This window comes from Lynx rufus, unplaced genomic scaffold (genome assembly GCF_022079265.1).
Source record: "Lynx rufus isolate CCGP_SWC_20201006 ecotype Redwood Valley unplaced genomic scaffold, mLynRuf1.p SCAF_3, whole genome shotgun sequence".
Taxonomy (NCBI): Eukaryota; Metazoa; Chordata; class Mammalia; order Carnivora; family Felidae; genus Lynx; species Lynx rufus.
In genome coordinates this window covers 123475443-123494141 of record NW_025814845.1, presented here as the reverse complement: position 1 = coordinate 123494141, position 18699 = coordinate 123475443, and the positions used below count along the sequence as shown (strand labels likewise).

The following is an 18699-nucleotide window of genomic DNA, read 5'->3' as shown; positions in this document are numbered from 1 at the left end:
TTTAATGCTTCACACAACCCTCTGAGATTGATGGCCCCATTCTAAAGTTAACAAAAAGGAGGCACACAAGTGTTTTTGTTCAGTATCCTCTGTGAATTAGAACTCAAACCCATGGGTTTGGACTTCACATCCAGTGTTGTTCGTGCTGGCCCCCAGAGCAGGGAGCAAAGGGTGCAAAGGCAGGCTGGTGGCATAGGAGCGTGGCAGGAAGAGCGGATCGGTTAGTGGGCCAGACTCAGGCTCCCAGGAAGGGGGCAAAACAGCAGCCTGGTAGGGAGGTGGGACCAGCACTTCACAGCTGTGTTTTGTTTGGCCTGCACAGGAATTTAGGTTGCTTTTGGCCTTTTGTCTTGTTTTATTTTCATTGAATTTGATCGCCCAGGGCAGGGCATGCTCTCTCCTGTTTGCCGCAGGCCTTACCATTCCTCACTAATTACACTCAGGCAGTCTCCTGTAGGGTTGTGTTTGCAACCCTCCTCTGCAGGGTCAGTAGAACCAGGCTCTTTCTCCCCGCTCTGTCCTTCCTCGAGATTCTGATGTTGCTGATTTATCCTTTTGGAATATAACTGGAATCTATAAGTTCGGTGACCGTGATTTTATTCCCCTTTCCAAGCAAGGTCATTAACCATTACTGGCTTGAAAAATGTTTTAGATTGATATAGATGTAGATATAGATATAGACATAAATATATAGCTATAGATAGATCAAATGGGTGATAGAATTTAAATAAAGTATTTTTTTCTAAAAAATGCTCATGATACCAATTCTTTACAAATCCTGACTACTCAATCTTAATTGGTGTCTTATCCTTTTATACCATTTAATCAGTCAGCTTTTAATCAATTCTGATACCATTTTGTAGCTACCCGAATTAATTTATTAGCTTCCAACTAGCTCAATACTTTCAATTCTGGGTTTTGTAGATGCTGGAAAAGCAAAATAAAAAGGCAAGAAAACGTAAGTAAAGAATTGTATGAATCATAGAGCTGCAGGCTTTAGTAAGCTTATTTTGCTAATGTATGACAGAGTGTGTGAAAATTGTTCTTCTTATTTAGGATGTTAAATTGTACACCTAATGTCCAGTGTATCAAGAATGTCTTTACCAATGACATTGAGAGAATCTTGTGTTCTTAATGCTTATGGAGGAAAACAGACGACCCTCTATCCCAATTGTCTCTTTGCTCTTCTCCAGCCCATAGATTTTGGATGATTTCCAGCAGCCCTGCTGTATTTAATAAGTAAATTCAGAAAATCTGGGCCGACCTCCAAAATTTGAGGTTTTGCTTAAGTTCTCCTTATTTGTGGGTTTGCTTCAACTCCTAAAAAATCTGGCTGGGAAATTGGTACAATATATTTCAGTTACAGATAATATATAAGTAATATTTGACATAAGTTGTTTATAATCTTGAGAATTTCCGATACAGGACTATCCATATGAAGGTCTTGGTGGATTTTAGTGGATATACCAAATAGTAGTGAAATATAGTAGTGAAATTTATTCACTCCATTCTAATTTTAGGTAGTTTTTTAATGTATAGGATGTTATCCATAAATATTTATACTGAAAAGCAAAAGGTTTACTCCATAATGTTTTATAACTTAAAAAAATAAATGATAACCTGTGGGTGGGCACTGTTTGCAAAGTATTTGCAGACATTCAGTTTCTTTCAGAAAGTTTTAAGTTAACATTAAAAGTTTGACTATTAACATCCTGGTTATTACCATCCTTCATATTTTTTATACTTTTAAAACAAGGCTTTATTTTTAAAGAAAACAAACTATTTGTTATATAATGGATGGCATTTAACTTTTGACATGAATGTCAAATATTTGAACCCACAGCCACTCTTGTGGCAGTCTCGGGAATTTGTGCAATTACTATTAGGGATTTATTTTTTCCCCACAAAAATAGACTTAGATAAACCACAAACCAAAGCCTCAACAATTAAACTCGAGAAGACTGTTAACATAATACGTGAATTTAATTTGCAAGATAATCCATATTTTTGTACGGGACAGCCAGGGTTTAATTTGGAAGCAGCAGTATTTCAGGTTTCCAGGGTCCTCATAATACTCAAAAATGTACTTAGCTGTTCTAAAGGGCTGATGACCCAAGTGAATTATTATTTATCCCAGTTATGATAAATTAACAAACATGCTGTATAATTAAGTGAAAATAAGAGCAGTTTCAAACTCAGAACATTAATTTCACAAGATGAATTTTCTTTAGATCTTCATCTCCTAAAAATAAAGTCCTAAGTGATTTCATTTTTCAGAGTTAAAGCATGCATATCACTATTGGCTATAGTAGAAAGAAAGCAAACACGAAAGTAGATTTTCAAAGGGAGTACTTTAGTTTACACTCTGCCCTACATACACCTCCTTCCAGGCACAGGAGCGCCTTTCCTCTGTAAAGTGCTTTCACATGTGTCCTGGGACAAAGCATCTCCCTTCAGCAGGTCACAGAAACACTTGATATGTTTCCAAGCCCTGAATCCCAAATAAAAGTAAACACCAGCCACCACACAAAAGAAAATGTGATGCTTCATTTTCCACATCATCACAGATAAGGTGAACGTGGCTTATTCTCCGAAAAGTTTTCGATTCTGCCTTGCACGCAGAGCCACCGCTGTGTTACTCCTTTGCACACGCAAACCAGTGCACAGCACCACCACCAGGTTGTCTGGAAGGCCACGAGACCATGCCCAACTGCTCATAGGATCCTGGTACAAAGAAGATAGAAAGCACTTCTCAGCATGCCTGGCCTCCCCCTTGGTAGATGGCCAGTATCCCCAAGTGTCTTTGATATTTGAATATGGATGTGGAGATGTTGCTTTCTAATTCTAGTCCCGGCTTAGACTGTTGGTGACTCTTCCAGTTGTCCTGGAAAATCAAAGTGTATTTTCTTACCTATGAAGTACTTGCAAGTTAGGGTTCATAAGAAACTTTGATGACAGGGCACAAGGCAGTGTAGCATTGTGGCAATGAGGCAGGCTTTGGAAATTGACCTAGGTTTCTTTTCCTTCTTAGCCATTTATTTATTGTGTTTCTTGGGCAGGATTAAACCTCCAGTCTTCAATTTCCTCATCTGTAAAATGAGAATAATGGTTATGTCATAAAATTGATGTCAAGATCAAGTTAATATATGCAAGGTGTATATTAATATACATCCAATAAATAGCAGCTACTATTCTTTCATATATGGATGTGGACAAGAATTCACCAATAGATAACTGCCATATTTATTTATAAGTGCAATTAATTACGATTCAGTATCAATCTAAAAGTATGAGCCTAAAAACCCCAAAATATTCTACACCATTGTTAGAGCTGTTTCCCATCCTGGGAATTTACATGTCTGTATTCCTTAAACACAGTTCCAAAGGATGGCCTCAAAAGCCAGGCTGCATTTGAAGAAATGAGGACAAATTACATCAAAGAACTGAGGAAGATGGTAACTAAGTGTCCCAACAACTCTGGGCAGAGCTGGCAAAGGTTCTACCAGTTGACCAAGCTTTTGGACTCCATGCATGACGTAAGTAGAGCCTCTTGGTGCCTGTTAAATGAAGGATCAACAATCACACACACTGTTGACCAAACAGTGGAGAGGGGAGAAAGAGTTCTTAGGGCTTTGGGAAGAATAGAGGTAAATTATCCAGTGGGAGGCAGCAAGAGGTGAGAACTGATTAGAAAGGAAATTTCCTTCAGATAACCTTTGAAACAAACCTCATTTAAAGTAAAGGGTGTGGCTCTTTTCCATTCTGAGCAGGGTAAGAGTACTATGGACCATAATGGCAAAACCTCTGTGTCCTGGGCCAGGGAAAGCCCTCAGATTTGCTACAGGTGTCAGATCAAGTTTCACATTTCTGCTTACGATTTAGGAAATGTTTGGTTAATAAAAATGTTTGCTTTAACATTGCACAAATAGCATCCATCTTCTACAACTGTTAATCTAATAACCCAATCTTCCCAAAACATTATTAGTGGTCTAGGGCCAACTGGGATCATCTCAATCTTTGCCAAATTTTGAATCCTATATTCATTCCTCACGGGAGTCACCTTTCTTGTCTTACGTAAATACAGAAAGTAAATTCTGAGCTTGTTTCTAAATCAATCAATTATAGATGTAGTCGAGGTGTTTGTTAGCAGTTTCTACAAAATATCGATTTGGATAACTTGCTTTGTTATGTCACTTGAAATATGCTTCTTGTTTCACTTTGTGAGCAGTTTTCTCTAGTTCTGGCTCAAAAAAAAAAGTTGTACACAGTCATGCTGATTTAGTTTTTGATATTTGTGAGGTTTTCATACTTTCTTCTGGAAAAGTTATTGCCCAAGTTCAGCCCATATGATTTGTATAAGAATTCAGATATTTCTCCGTTGTTCAGAAAAATGTTGCCAGGCTCCATGGCTGGTATTATAACAATACTACTATTGAAATAATGAGTCATCCTTTAAAATTTTGTTTATGCCAGTGGAATGTGGCGTCTCTGTGGTTTGATTGATAAAGAATGTCATTTTCCGGTGTTTTACACCAAAGACTCCATACATATCACATTGATTTTGCTTTCTCTCAACTTTTCATGTGATGGGTCACATTCCCACAAGGTGAATTCAGTGATAATTTTGCTAATTGTCAGTGGCCTAAAGAGCATGGCCTAATGGAAAATCTTAGGATGAGAAAATGATGGCAAACACAGCTCTAGAGAACACAACTCACATGGGGAACAGAGAAAAACAGTGCCTGGAGGACAGGTCATCTGCACAAGAACCAGTAGTACCTGGTTTCTTTCTTCTGTCAGTTTTGTTGAAAGTCCTTTCTAGTGGACTCTGAATGGGTTTTTGTGGTTCCTTCTTGATGAATTTCTGCAAAATTCCCCGAGGGAAAAAGGGTCCTTTTAGTATTTTTTTTAATCAAGGTATAATTGATACGCAGTAAAGTGAACTTTTTTTAAATGTTTATTTTTGAGAGGCAGACACAGAATCTGAAGCAGGCTCCAGGCTCTGAGCTGTCAGCACAGAACCCAACGTGGGGCTCAGACTTACCGCGAGATCATGACCTGAGCCAAAGTCGGACGCATAACTGACTGAGCCACCCTAGGCGCCCCTAAACTGAACATTCTTAAAACGTGCCTTTGGGAAATGTGACACAGTATACACCCATGAAATTGTCATCACCATCAAGATAACAAACATATTTATTGCCCGAAAAATTTCCTTGTGCCCCTTTTTTAACCTTTACTTCCAGCTCCTGCTCCCCAGTTGCTTTCTGTATTGCTTTCTGGCAAGTTGGACTTCTATATTCCCGAGTCTCACATACATGGAATCATGCAGTATGTACTGTGCTTTTTTTTCTTTTTGTCTGCCTTTCTTCACTTAGCATAATTATTTTGAGATTCATCCATGCTAATGCACGTATCACTAGTTCATCCCACCATACAGATATTGCACAGTTTGCTAGTCCGGTCACCTGTTGATGGACATTAGGTTGTTTCCAGATTAGGGACTGTAACGTAGAAAGCTGCACTGAAATTTGTGTACAAGTCTTGTATGGACATTGCTTTCTTTTTCTTGGGTGAAGAGCTAGCTAGTAGTAGAATGCCTGGGTCATATGGTATGTGTGTTTTCATTTTTTATGAGACTGACAAACTGTCTTCCAAAGTGCTTGTCCAGTTGTACATCCGCTTAAGACGTGTGAGTTCAGACTACTCCACTTCCTTGCTGGCAGTTATGGCTAGTCTTTCTAATTTTAACCATTCTAATAGCTACGTGGTGGTATCTCACTGTGGTTTTAATTTGCATCTCCCTCATGATTAGTGATCTTTTCGTGTGTTTATTTGCCATCTTTATGTCATCTTCTGTGAGTTGTCTATTCAGCTGTTTCACTCATTCTTAAAAGTTGGATTGCTTTCTGATTGTTGAGTTTTAAAAGTTCTAGATACGGGTCCTTTATCAGATTTATGATTTGCAAGTATTTCCTACCAGTCTGTGGCTTATCTTCGTTTTCTTAACAATGTCTCTTGAAGAGCAGTTTCCCATTTTTTTTTTATAGAGTCCAAGTGATTGTTTCTTTCTTTCATGAATCTTGTTTTTAGAAGTCTTGGCCCAGGCCAGTGTCACAAAGCTTTTCTCCTGTTGTCTTCTAGAGCTCACTCTCCTTCATTGACAGATATGGAGTGTCTTAAAAACCATTTTTTTAATGTATTTCTCAGAGCATTTTTTTTTTCTTGTGGAAGGGTGAATCCAATCCTCCTTATTCCACCATAGCTGGAAGGAGAACTTTCTTTGGGGAATCACTGCTGTCGTTTTAATTCTGAAACCCTCGTTTTAAATTATCAAAAATATCTGCTCTTAGAAGTAGCCCAACAGAAGCATCTTGAACGCTCTATTTATATTCCTGTTCTAGACAGAACATTGAAAAATGCATTGTAAGTCTAGAGGGACCTTTCTAACATTCACGCTTACTCAGACTTGAGACTGCCTACAGCTTTTTCATTAGAGTAAATTAGTGAATCAACATTTGTGGAATTTTCTTCCAGGGAACAAAGAGCTACACAATGACTGGCTCTGTGCTCAAGCCTAGTTTTGGTCACCTTGTGGAAAAAGAGCATTTGTTCCTGAGGTTCGCACAAATAAGAACCCTATGAATCAAATCAAAGTTCTGCTTAAATAGCGTGCATAGCATGCCACCCCTCAGGACACATGTCCATAGATCTCAGGACATGTGGATTTCTCCCACATGGTGCACACGTGTGTTGGCAGAATGGTGCCAAGGTGAGTGAAAGGAACATTCTCTGAAAAAATAGGTTGGCAGCTATTTGAATCGGTCAGCAACTTTAATGAATCATAATCCTCCTGAACATCAATCTTTCCCCAAAGAATGTTTCAAAGAAAGCAGCTGTGGGCAGGCGGCTAGGAATAGATGTATTTTTGCATTGTAAATGTTTGGGTGGTATTTGTAAAGCATACCGATTTCTTATTCTTCTAAAGAGAATTGATCATTAATAGTCATTCTCTAGCTATTGCTAAGACTGGTGACTAATTTTCTATGTGAAAGAAGCACATTTCTGATAAATTTATTGGTAACTTCTGTTCATTCATAGAGGTCAAGGATTATATTATGATCTTTGTGTAGAACTGTTAGTAAATGTTAAATGATATTAATAGTACTTTTTAGAGGCCTTTTTCTATTAGTTTCAAGGTCATACTATTGTGATACTAGATACTAGAAAAAAAGGGGCCTGGTGCCTAGCAATATTGACAGGGCTACAGGGGATACAAAATAAATACATGACACCAACCCAACCCTCAGATAGCTGAGATTCTAGGCAGGTGGCTGGAGCACAATATGCATGCAGCAGAAAGTAATCAGGCACCAGAACTGGCCATCTGGGCAGTAGAACCTTGGAGAGCACATGAGTTGCATTCTTCCCTGTGCCAGTGAGTCCCCACCCTGTTCTGGAACCGCAGGTGCAAGTGTGAATAGAATACCTGTCCTTAGGAATCCCATTTGTTTGATGGGGGAAGATGTTCCGCTTACTCAACAAATGTTTTCATATTTGAAAGTGCAAGGCAGCGTACTCAGGGGAAGAAACCCAAAGCCTGACCTCCAGGAGCTTGTAGTCTGCCCAGGGCACCCAGACGGCACTACACAGGCATTGTGTTTGGGAGCTCCGATGAGGTGAGCGTGCCATTAGTTGTGGATGTGGACTCACTGCTGTTTATTCTGAGTTGATAATAAGTCTAATTGAAAAGTTACAGGAGTCAGCTGTGCCAGGCAGGCGTCCTGGAAGGCTTGTGGGGGGGAGAGGGGGATTTCAGAGAATCTTTATTTCATAAGAGACAGAGACCCAGAGAGTGATTTTGGAGGGTCCATAGGTAGCCAGTGCACCTGAGCCCTCTTGACTCACTGTCTAGTACTTTTCACACCACCGTCATGGTGAAGGAAAGCTTCAAGCTCAGAGCAGCTGCTCAGTTGTAGGCCGGTCTGCATCTTTGCAGATCAGAAAACTAGCAACGAGGAACATTAAAAACAGCTGCACCGCGCTCCAGCTCTCCAGACTCGTTTGGATCTTCCCTGGCATCTTGTGGAATGCGTTGTTTTCGTGAGGCACGCGGTTGCATCTTGAAGGCAGTGAAACCTGGAGCTGTATTAAAGTGGCACGCATGTTTAGCAGTTCCCAAAACATAATGTTGGGTCTGCCTCAGTGTAAGCTGAGCAGACTTAAGTGTGGAGGCTTTTGTCTCTGCGGACGATCGTTAAATCCAGGTAAGAACCTGGGCAGGCACTGGCGTATCACTTAGAGGCTGTTCTCTGTGTGACAAAAGGAAACACTCTGAGGGCCATGTTGTTGAATAATTGCCTTCTGTGGTTCCAGAGAGAATGCTCAACAACTGAAGTGGCTTTTCTCTCGGAGCCAAGGTTTTCCTTCTGCGAGGTGGGGGGACGAGGGGGGGTGAGGAGCAGAACATCTGGTGATACAGTAAATGCTACACGTGCACACTGGGGAGACTTCATGCTCTACATGAAGAGGGCGTTAAGTTTCAGTGACACAGTCACCAACAAAAGAGATATTGCTGCAAGCAGTCGAGACTATTAGCAAATTATTTTGAGATTCTCATTGCTCATTTAATTAGTGGGTGCTTTTGCATCCGGGCTGTGGTAGTGGTAATTTCCATCGTGATTACACTATAGGTGGTTTTGAGATCGACGCAAACCTATTTTCAGCATTTCTTACCGCACGCTGAAGAATGCCAGCCACAAGTTTGGCTCGGTCCACCATTTGGGCAGCCGCTTTCTTTCACATTTGATTCTGGTTTACATCTTCCCAATCAGCTTCTCCTCGGGAAGTGTTCTGAGACCAAAATAGGAGCCCACCACAGAAATGGAACCCCTGGGGATGGCCTGTGGTGCAGCACCACCATTTCACTCAGTAAACTTGGGCACTTAAATTTTCCACCCTCAGTTTCTTCAACTATAAAACAGGAATAGTATCCACCTTATAGGGAATTTTTAGGACTGAATGCAATAACACAGGTACTGCATAAGGCATTTGCCACATAGCAAGCACCAAACAAACATTCACCCCTTTGCATCCCCTTTTCCCATACTTTGTTAGAATTTCCTCAGAAACATGTCTCTGTACCACCAAAATCCTTCCATCAGGCAGTTTTAATTTACTTGTTACTTTTTTTTTTATGTTTGTTTATTTTTGAGAGAGAGAGAGAGCAGAGGAGGGGCATAGAGAGAGAGAGACAGAGTATCCGAAGCAGACTCTGTGCTGACAGCAGAGAGCCCAATGCGGGGCTCAAACCCACGAACCATGAGATCACGACCTGAGCGGAAGTCGGTCCCTTAACTGACTGAGCCACCCAGGTTCCCCTTAATTTACTTTTAAATACAGAGACACCCAAACCTTTGAGACATAGCATGTACCTTCAAGGAAATGACAGTCTAAAAGTTGGCCAGATCAAGCAGGGAAATAGGCAGTAAAGATCATTCCACAGAATGGGGCAGGAAGCACAAAAGTTATCTGGTAGTGAGTTAATAAAATTAAGTCAGTCCTAAAGCATTTCCACGGTACTTCAGGTCCTGGTGCACACATCAGCTACACATTTACCGGGGGAGATTGGTATTGTTACAAACGTGTTGGGATGTGTTTGAACCGCTTTCTGATTCGCTGAAAGGATTAAAGGTATTTGATGATGGAATGATTGCTGTGAGGTGACCATGAGGATGATTGATCCTGGCGAACCATAAACCCTTGCCTCAGGTGTTACCAGAATACCGCTAGCAATGAAAAAAGGCTGACCATGCTGCTGCAGCACGAGGAGAGAGATTTCCCTCTCTTCCTGTTGCTCAGGTGACAAGGAAATGACACTATTTGATTCTCTATTTTTTTTAATGGTTATTTATTTTGAGAGAGAAAGATCACAGGGTGGGACAGAGAGAGGGGGAGAAAAAGATCCCAAGCAGGCTTCTGGCTGTCAGCACAGAGCCTGACATGGGGCTTGAACTCACGAACCATGAGATCATGACCAGAGCTGAAATCAAGAGTCAGACAATTAACCAGCTGAGCCACTCAGGCGCTCCTGATTCTCTATTTGTACAGTACTGGCAATAGCACACCTGGGTGTGTGCACGTGTATGTGTGTAAGAGAGTTCAAATTCAAAGCCACAGTTCTATTTCACTGAGCAAAACTTAATTATTTAATATAATTGTTAGCAGTGTTACACTGCCTTCTCCTTTGACAAGACCATGACTAAGAAAGTTTCTAAATAAAGGAAGAATTGTTTATTCCAGAGTCAGAGAAGGGAGCAAAGCCTTGTGCACCAGTGGAGGGAGGATACAAATTATGCAAAGACCCTCCCCTTTTGAAAAAGAAGTCTTCATAAGTAAAGGTTTCAAATTAAATGAATAATTGACATGGAAAATCTTACTCTTTGTCTAGTTGGTGAAACCAGTGGAACAGTTATTAATGGTTTACAGCATCTGTTTCTGCACTTCTATATAGTATGTAAGGACTGTCATTTGCCTTTACAAATTTTTAATTTCAGTTTAATTTAAAGAGTATCGCATGATTCAGAATGCTTTGTCCTGGGTGAGTTGTGCCAGTGAGTGCTTATTTTAAATGTTCATTTAGAACATGTTTTATGTTCGTAGAGTTGAAACAAAATCCAACGGATGTAAGAAAAAATAAGAATGGGGGGAAATGGAAAAAAATAGGTCAGAATATTCTAGTATTTCAATGTTGTGGATAAATAGGAATTTGACTTTGGGTGTGGTATAGAAAGGTCTGGGCGGTTCAAGGATTGGCCATGAAGCCCAGATAGAAGATACAACTCCCCACAGATATGAAGGATGTCTTTACCTGTTCCTTTTTTGTTCACACATGAATTAAGGGCAGCGTCAGTGGTCATGACTGTGACTCTCCAAGCTCCCCTAGGGTTTCTGATCAGTTCATATTGTGAGAGGCAAAAGAATAGCTGAATTACTGTCTTCCTAAACCTGTTGGAAAGAGGATTTGAATAACCAGGACACTGCATAAGAAAAGATATCTTCCGGTGTCTCGTTGTTTTAGGCCCTGTGGAATGAGACATCCCTATGTCAGTTACACTTCCTGTTTATCATCTCCACAGAGGTATGCAAAGGAAGTGTTGCTTAGGGGCTCTGCTTCAGGGACCCGAGGTCCCAGTAGAATAGGCACGTGTACAGCGGCCTCCACCAGGCCAGGTACCGTACTGGTACTGAGGATACAACAGCAGCAAAGGAGACTTGGTCCTTGACCTTAGAGTGCAGTATGATGGGGAGTATAACAGTCAAACTGGGGATTAAAATCCAGCATGACAGGTGCTCAATATGGGCTGTAAGGCCCATAGTTGGAGTATCTGGAAGAGGAAGAGGCACAGTGGAGAAGGCCCAAGGCATGAGGTGAGGGGAAGCGATTGCTGAGCTGAGCCCCAAAGGCAAAGTAGGAGTTTGCCAGACAGATGGAAGGAAGCTGCTCGTAGCCAAAGGAGTTAATATCCCAAGAGAGAGACAGCATGGTGATTTTGAGACATGGAGAATTTCATTGTATCCAAGAGCATCGGGGAAGAACTGAGAGAAATGAGGATGGAGACAATGAAAGAAACTGTGAATCACCTCAAGGGAGCTATTGAGGGATTTTGAGCACATCTGTGGAGAATCTAGACCTGCCCCTTTGCAGTGCAATGACCATTAGTCACATGCGACTGTTTACATGGAAGTTAATTAAAATTAAGTAAAATTTTAAGCTGAGTTCCTCAGTTGCACCAGCGACATTTCAGATGTTCAGTGGCCACATGTAGTTAGTTGCCACCATTTGGGGCAACGTAGGAAGTCTGACAACTATCCATTATTCGACAGTGCTGATCTAGAGAATCTATTAGTGGAGGGCAAGAGAAACAAAGGGCCAGTTGGGGTGCTGGTGCAGTGATCCGGGGAAGAGATGGGGGACTGAGTCAGAGCTAGGGAAAAGGGACTGAGGAGATATTCATGTGGTGGAATGGACACGGAGATTGAGAAAAGAAGATGCCCCTTGGGAATTGGACATAGGTGGCTGGATGGGGTGGAACCAGAACTGACCAGGGGCCTGAGCAGGAGGAGCTTTGGGAGGGGATATGATAAGCAGGTTTTGGGTGTACTGATTTGAGGTGCCCTTATTAGCATATCCAGGGAGAAATGTCAGGTAGACTTTGGGCTCCGTACAGAAGAAGATGAGGCGTGACAGTGCTGATACAGACTGGGGAGGTGGCAGCACATGGCAGTCATGAAGCCTGAGGGCAGATGGCACTGCCCAGGCATTGGTGTGGAGAACACAGGGCCTGGCACCAAACCCAGAGGGAGAAACGGCCAGTGGATCCCAAGAAGGAAGTTTACTGAGAGGCTACAAAGGAGCTGCTGCTGAGCTAAAAAAAAAAAAAAAAAAAAAGGAGGCAAAAAGAGGTACAAAGGGGACAAACCAGAAAACAATGTATCTCCCACTGTGCAAATGAGGGGTCAGAAGCTGCAGAAAGGTCAGTCAGCAAACAGTCTGAAAACTTCAATAGCCATAGCAACGAGGAGATTATTGTGAAAAACTACTGATTGATTCAACTTGTGTTAATGTTCTGTAGTTTCTAGTAACCAGTCAGAATCCATAAAGCAAACTGGGAAAATATTTTTGTAAAAAGAAGAAAATTCAAGGTATTTTCCAGTAAAGCTCCTTAGAAAAAATTGCTGTTATAAATAGGAAGTATGAATCTTTCTGTCATGTGAGAACATGTGTGTAAATGAGTATATGTGGATGAAGGAACCTGCAGTTTTTGTGTTTGAGTACAGCAAAGAAATCACAATGGCTTTGCAAACTCTATCTTTGTGAGTAACCCCAAAACAAACTATTACAGACCTCAATCCAGCCATGTAGGAGTTAATTGTGCATTAGTGAAAGCTTTACTAGATAGTATATACATCTACATGTATTCTGTACACTAAATAGACATACTGCACAGTATATGGATCTAGACAGAGACAGAGATGGAAGGCGGGCATTGAAGGCAGCCATGGTGCTTCAAGGCTGATTTTGCATTTCAAGTCGATTTTATCAGTGATACTGCTCTTGAGTCCTTTCTCACCCATCACGTTCATATGAAACCTTAGTTATAGTGACAGTTAATTTCCACATGCAGCCACAGAACTTTATCTCCTTTGGTGTTTCATGGTTGGCCGTGGTTTCCTGTGACTGACTTAATGTCAAATCTGTGTTACTTCCTTACCTCTTTGGAAAAGGTTGATTTAAAACATTGAATATTTTCAGTGGCTAATGTTTAGACTGTGGCAATATTTACCAACTGCTGGTCTATAGCCAGGCAACATTCTGAGATGCAGTTGCTTTCAGTTATAGAGAAGTGAGTAAAAACATTCCATACAGGGTTTTGTCATTGCTTTTATTTTAATTGTGGTAAAATACATAAGCATCGAAGTTACCACTTCCACCATTTTTCACTGTACAATTTACTAGTGCTGGGCACACTCACATTGTTATACAACCAATCTCCAGAACTCTTCAGCTTGTAAAACCAAAACTCTGTGCTATTAAACAACTCCTCATCCCCCTCCCCCAGCCCTAGCAACCTCTACTTTTTATCTCTGAATTCGACTACTCTAGGTACCGCAGATGTATAGAATCATACAGTATTTGTCTTTTTGTGACTGATGTATTTCACTTAGGTTATCCTCCACGTCCATCCATGTTGTGTCCAAATTTCCTTCCATTTTAAGGCTGAGTAATATTTGTTTTAAGTATGTGCCATGTTTTATGTATCTGTTCATCTGTTGGTGGACACTTGAGTTGCCTCCACCTCTTGGCTATGATAAATAACGCTGCTGTGAACATGGGTGTGTAGCTACCTCTTCAGGACCTTACTTTCAATTCTTTGGGTATATTCCTAGAAGTAGAATTGCCAGATCATATGGTAATTCTATGTTAATTTATTGAGGAACCACCAAGCTGGTTTTCATAGTTTTTTACATTCCCACCCACAGGGCACAAGGATTCCAGTTTTTCTACATCGTTACCCACACTTGTTATTTGCTGTTTTTTGGTTACTGTTTTGGTTTGGTTTTGTGTTTGTTTGTTTGTTTGTTTGTTTGTTTGGATAGTGGCCACTCTAATTAGTGTGAGGTGGTATCTTGTGGTTTGATTCGCATTTCTCTAATGATCAGTGATGTTGAGCATCTTTCAGGTGTTTATTAGTCATTTGTATTTCTACTTCAGAGAATTGTCTGCTCAACTCCTCTGCCCGTTTTTTAAATCAGTTGTTGTAGTTGTTGAGTTGTACAAGTTCTTTATTCTGGATATTAATCCCCCATCAGATACATGACTGGCGAGTATTTTCTCTCATTCCATGGGCTTTGTTGTTTATTTGTTTTGGTGTCAGAATCTTTCCCCTATGAACTTATAATGATAACAGACAGCAGTTTGTGTCTTTTAATCCTTAACTGGAAAAATTAAAAGTTGTGTCTGATCCTAATTTACTTAAAGAAAGGGGGAAAGGTGTATTTTCTTGCAGTAATAACTACTCCTTTGGCTTCATTAATTAACATTTTAAAAGTTGCAAAGCCATAGAACATGTGCCATTGCTCACATTTTTGAAAGAATGCTGGGGGGCGGGGGGGGGGGGAACAGGATCTTGCCTTGTTTGAGGACATATGAAAGAATAGTGCATTCCATTCCTACCTGATTCTATAAGACTTATGATGCTAGAGGGTGAGCTTTCTGGGAAGAGATAGATTAGATTAGATTAGATTAGATTAGATTAGATTAGATTAGATTAGATAGATATAGATATAGATAGATGTAGATATATAGATATAGATATAAATATCCGGTAAAAAGAACCACTGAGGGTCCTAGAAGCCATGCTCATAGACAATCACATTGAAATCTAACCAGACACATAGGCATCTTTTCTTAATCTAAAATATATCTAGGGAAGATTTGGGAAAACTATCTCATTGTCTAACACCTGTGTCAATAAATCCCCACCTCTTATGCAGCCTAAATCCCTCTTCTTAAAATATAAAATAACTATATAATACCTGGGGTTTACCTAGTGCCTTTCTTTCGTAAGTCCTGTCATTAAATCCTTCTACTCCCTCCATGAGGCAAGGATGAGTAAATACTACTATTTACACTTAATCACCTCATCCTAATTCCTTTCTCTATAAAAATTCCTTTCTCTATACTTTTCTCTATAAAAGTAATATTTACTCATTTTTAAATGTTTTATAGAGAAAAAAATATTAAAACAGGGAGTGATTTAGTGCCCTTTCCCAGGTTCATAAATGAGGCAGGACCAGAAGGCAGGGGTGCAGGAGGGAAGGGAACATGTGTGAGAGACGTCAGTGTAGGGCCAGCCCTGTACCTGGGTAGCTCTGTTAGCCCTGGTAGGTTAGGGATCACTTCAGAGCCCCGCACATAGGAGGGTCCCACTCTTGGCTTAATATTTTGCTCTCACCATCTTGAAATCTGTAGCAAACTTTGCACAAGGGGCTCCCCAAATAATGCAGCCTGTCCTGGGCATAATATTGTCCATCTAAGATCATGTTGATTAGAAGAGATGCTGAGTATGAAGAGCACTTTGCAGCCTGTGGTGCACGGTGCACATGTCTTTGAAAGGAGGCAGCAGAGGTTATGAAAGGCAGAAAGCTTAAAGGAAGCAGGGTATGAGAACTGAGGGAAGTAAGAGACTTGTCGATACACTGGAAAGGAGCCTTAAACAGCTAAGGCCCAACATGACACAAAAAGAAATAGTGGAGAAATTTCATAAGGGAGAGAGGCATCGTGAAGCAATAGAAAGGGGGAATGTTATTATCATGTGCTGTTTTAGATGAGGGTGGATCATTTTAAATGACTGAGCTTGCAGGGACCCGGAAGATGCCAGTTGATCAATTTTGTTTACCAAATGGTTAAAGGACCTGGAAAGTGTATATGGTTTCACACACAGTTGACTCTCATTATTTGCAGATTCTTTATTTACAAATTTTCCTACTGGTTAAAGTGTATCTGTAAACCCAAAATCCATACGGAACTTTTGCAGTCATTCACAGACATGCAACAAGTAGTAAAAATGTGCACGTTCCCAGCTGAGGTCAAACAAGGTGATATTCTGCCTTCTTGTTTCATCTCTCCTATAGCAAAGAAGTGTCCTTTTCATGATCTGTTTAGTGGCACAGGTTTTGCATTGTTTTGGTGATTTTGATGTTTAAAATGGTCCCCAAGTGTAGTGCTCATGCACTGTCTCATGTTCCCAAGCAGAAAGAAAGCTGTGATGTGCCTAATGGAGAAAATAATTGTGTTTAGTAAAACTCCATTCAGGCATGAGTTATAGTGCTGTTGGCCATGAGTTCAACGTTAAAGAATCAGCAATATACATTAAATAAGGTCTTTAAACAGAAACCCATAAAACAAGGTTGTGTATTGATTGTTGACAGTGTGACCAGCAGTTCATGGAAACCTAACCCTGTATTCTCCCGAGGAACAAGGGTTCAGGATCTGCTAATTTTGTTCTCCATGACATAACAGAATGTAACTACCGTGAATAATGACAAATGGAAATGTATGTACCTACAGGGACTATAGACTCAAAGGGAAATGACTCCTGAAAGAACAGCCAGAAATGGAAGACAAGGGTGACAGTGGTTCTCCATTCAAATGACAAATTCTGGAGCCTTTAAGCTAGACAATGATGTTATAGGGATTCTTTGTAAACCCTTTCCTAAAGGCTCAGAGAATCTGGAGAGCATTTGGAAACTCAGCTCTAGCTACCAACCATATTGCTTGGTTCACTTTTTTTTTTCTTTCACATTTCAATATTTCTGAAATCAGGAGACATCTTATACTTGATTTATATATTTTAACAACCCACCAAACCTGTTCTTCCATAAACTTACAGAATCCTTGGCATGCCTTCCAGTCCAGGGCCACAAGCTTTTTCTGTAAAGGGCCAGATGGTCAACACTGTAGGCTTTCTGGGCCCCACAATCTTGCTGCAACTGCCTGGCTCTGCCATTGTAGCAGAGAGCAGCCATAAATGAATAAGCCTGGTGGTGTTCAAGTAAAAATGGTAAAATTGCTATTTCTATCATTTCTGTATGTCACAGAATACTCTTCTTTTGATTATCCTTCAATCTTTTAAAAGTATAAAAAACAGGGGCGCCTGGTGGCTCAGTCGGTTAAGCGTCCGACTTCGGCTCAGGTCATGACCTCACAGTTCATGGGATCAAGCCCCCCGTCGGGCTCTGTGTTGACAGCTCAGAGCCTGCAGCCTGCTTCAGATTCTGTGTCTCCCTCTCTGTCACTCCCCCACTCATGCTATACCTCTCTCTCTCTCAAAAATAAACATTAAAAAAAATAAAAATAAATAAAAGTATGAAAAACCAAATGAAAAAACACATTAAAAAAAAAAAAAAACAGTTCTTAGGCCAGATTTGGCCTGCAGGCTACAGTTGGCTAACCCCTGATTTATTCGGTGGCATAATAGAAACAAGGGAATGAATGAGACCCCTTGGTCTCAAGTGTTCTTAGTTGGATCAAAAGAGGTTGCCCCTGCCCAGTGGGGGTCTGCCCCTTGTTCCTTAGTGTTCCTTTTCCTTCAGAAACTGAAGTAAGGATTTTAATGGATTTAACTCTTGAGTTAACCTGATATTAAAGTTGGTAACTTACCAATACAAGCTGGTTTAGATTTTTACGTGGCTTAGTACAGTGTATACTGGCAAAAGGATCCTAGGAAATACTGAAAACAAAATTAAGAAAAGTTCATACTTCTATATACAGTAACATGCCAATGCATTTCAAAACACAGCCCTTTCCTCAGATTCCCTTTGTTCAGCAGTGTTCTAATTATCCCTTTATCTTTAAGCTCTCCTTTCTCTGTTTCCATTGTGTCATTTTTCTTTGTGTTTCTCACATGTACAATAGACCTTATGCACAAGAAGGCGGAGCTGCGACCCAGAATGAGGCTTGTAACACAAGGAAACTTAAGCAGGGTGGAAATTAAATAAATTTAAGTCCAAAAAAATTGGAAGGAAATTGAACCCATCTTGCTTAGCATAGCATCCAAACAACATATTTTGAAGATACAATATTCATCACTGACCAGAGATCAGTGACTCTACTGAATTCAATATAAAAATGATAATGAAGACAAATTAAAAAGTAGCCTGAGGTAGCAGAGTTTCTAGAAAGGCCCTTGGTTTTTCGTAAGATGTGGAGCAGCTCTACTTCCCATCCCAGAAGCCAGCCTCTTTTCCTCTTGGGCACCTGGTCTGGCCCAAAATGCCCAAGCCTGCACCAGCCTAGGCTCTGGAACTATACCCTGTGAGGCTACACAGGACAACCCTGCCTCTTTCACTTCTCCAGGCAGCCGGGCCTCTCTGGAAGCAGAGCTAGAGGTGCCCATCCTGGCCTGGAGCCCTGGCTTCAGCCACCCTTGCAGGGGCTCCCCTTACCTAGAATTTGCAGGCAGATCTCCTGTGAGAGCAGCAGCCCCATGGAGCCTTGTCCCCTGCTTCAGGGACACACTTGAACCCAATGCATTAGATCTGTAGGACTGGCTTACTGGATGTGATTTTGTACCCTCCGGAGGATGCCTCCTCAATTCTCCCACCCTTTGAAACCACCATTCTATTCTCTGTTTT

General features: G+C 40.8%; 1 protein-coding gene across 1 annotated transcript in view; it reads left to right on the top strand.

The window, feature by feature from the left end:
- NR3C2 (nuclear receptor subfamily 3 group C member 2) overlaps nucleotides 1-18699 on the top strand; it is a 350537-nt gene that overhangs the window by 312944 nt on the left and 18894 nt on the right. The window contains exon 7 of the mRNA XM_047091747.1: nucleotides 3379-3536. Within this exon, the coding sequence (XP_046947703.1) occupies nucleotides 3379-3536 (158 nt within the window). The remainder of the gene's footprint in view (nucleotides 1-3378; nucleotides 3537-18699) is intronic.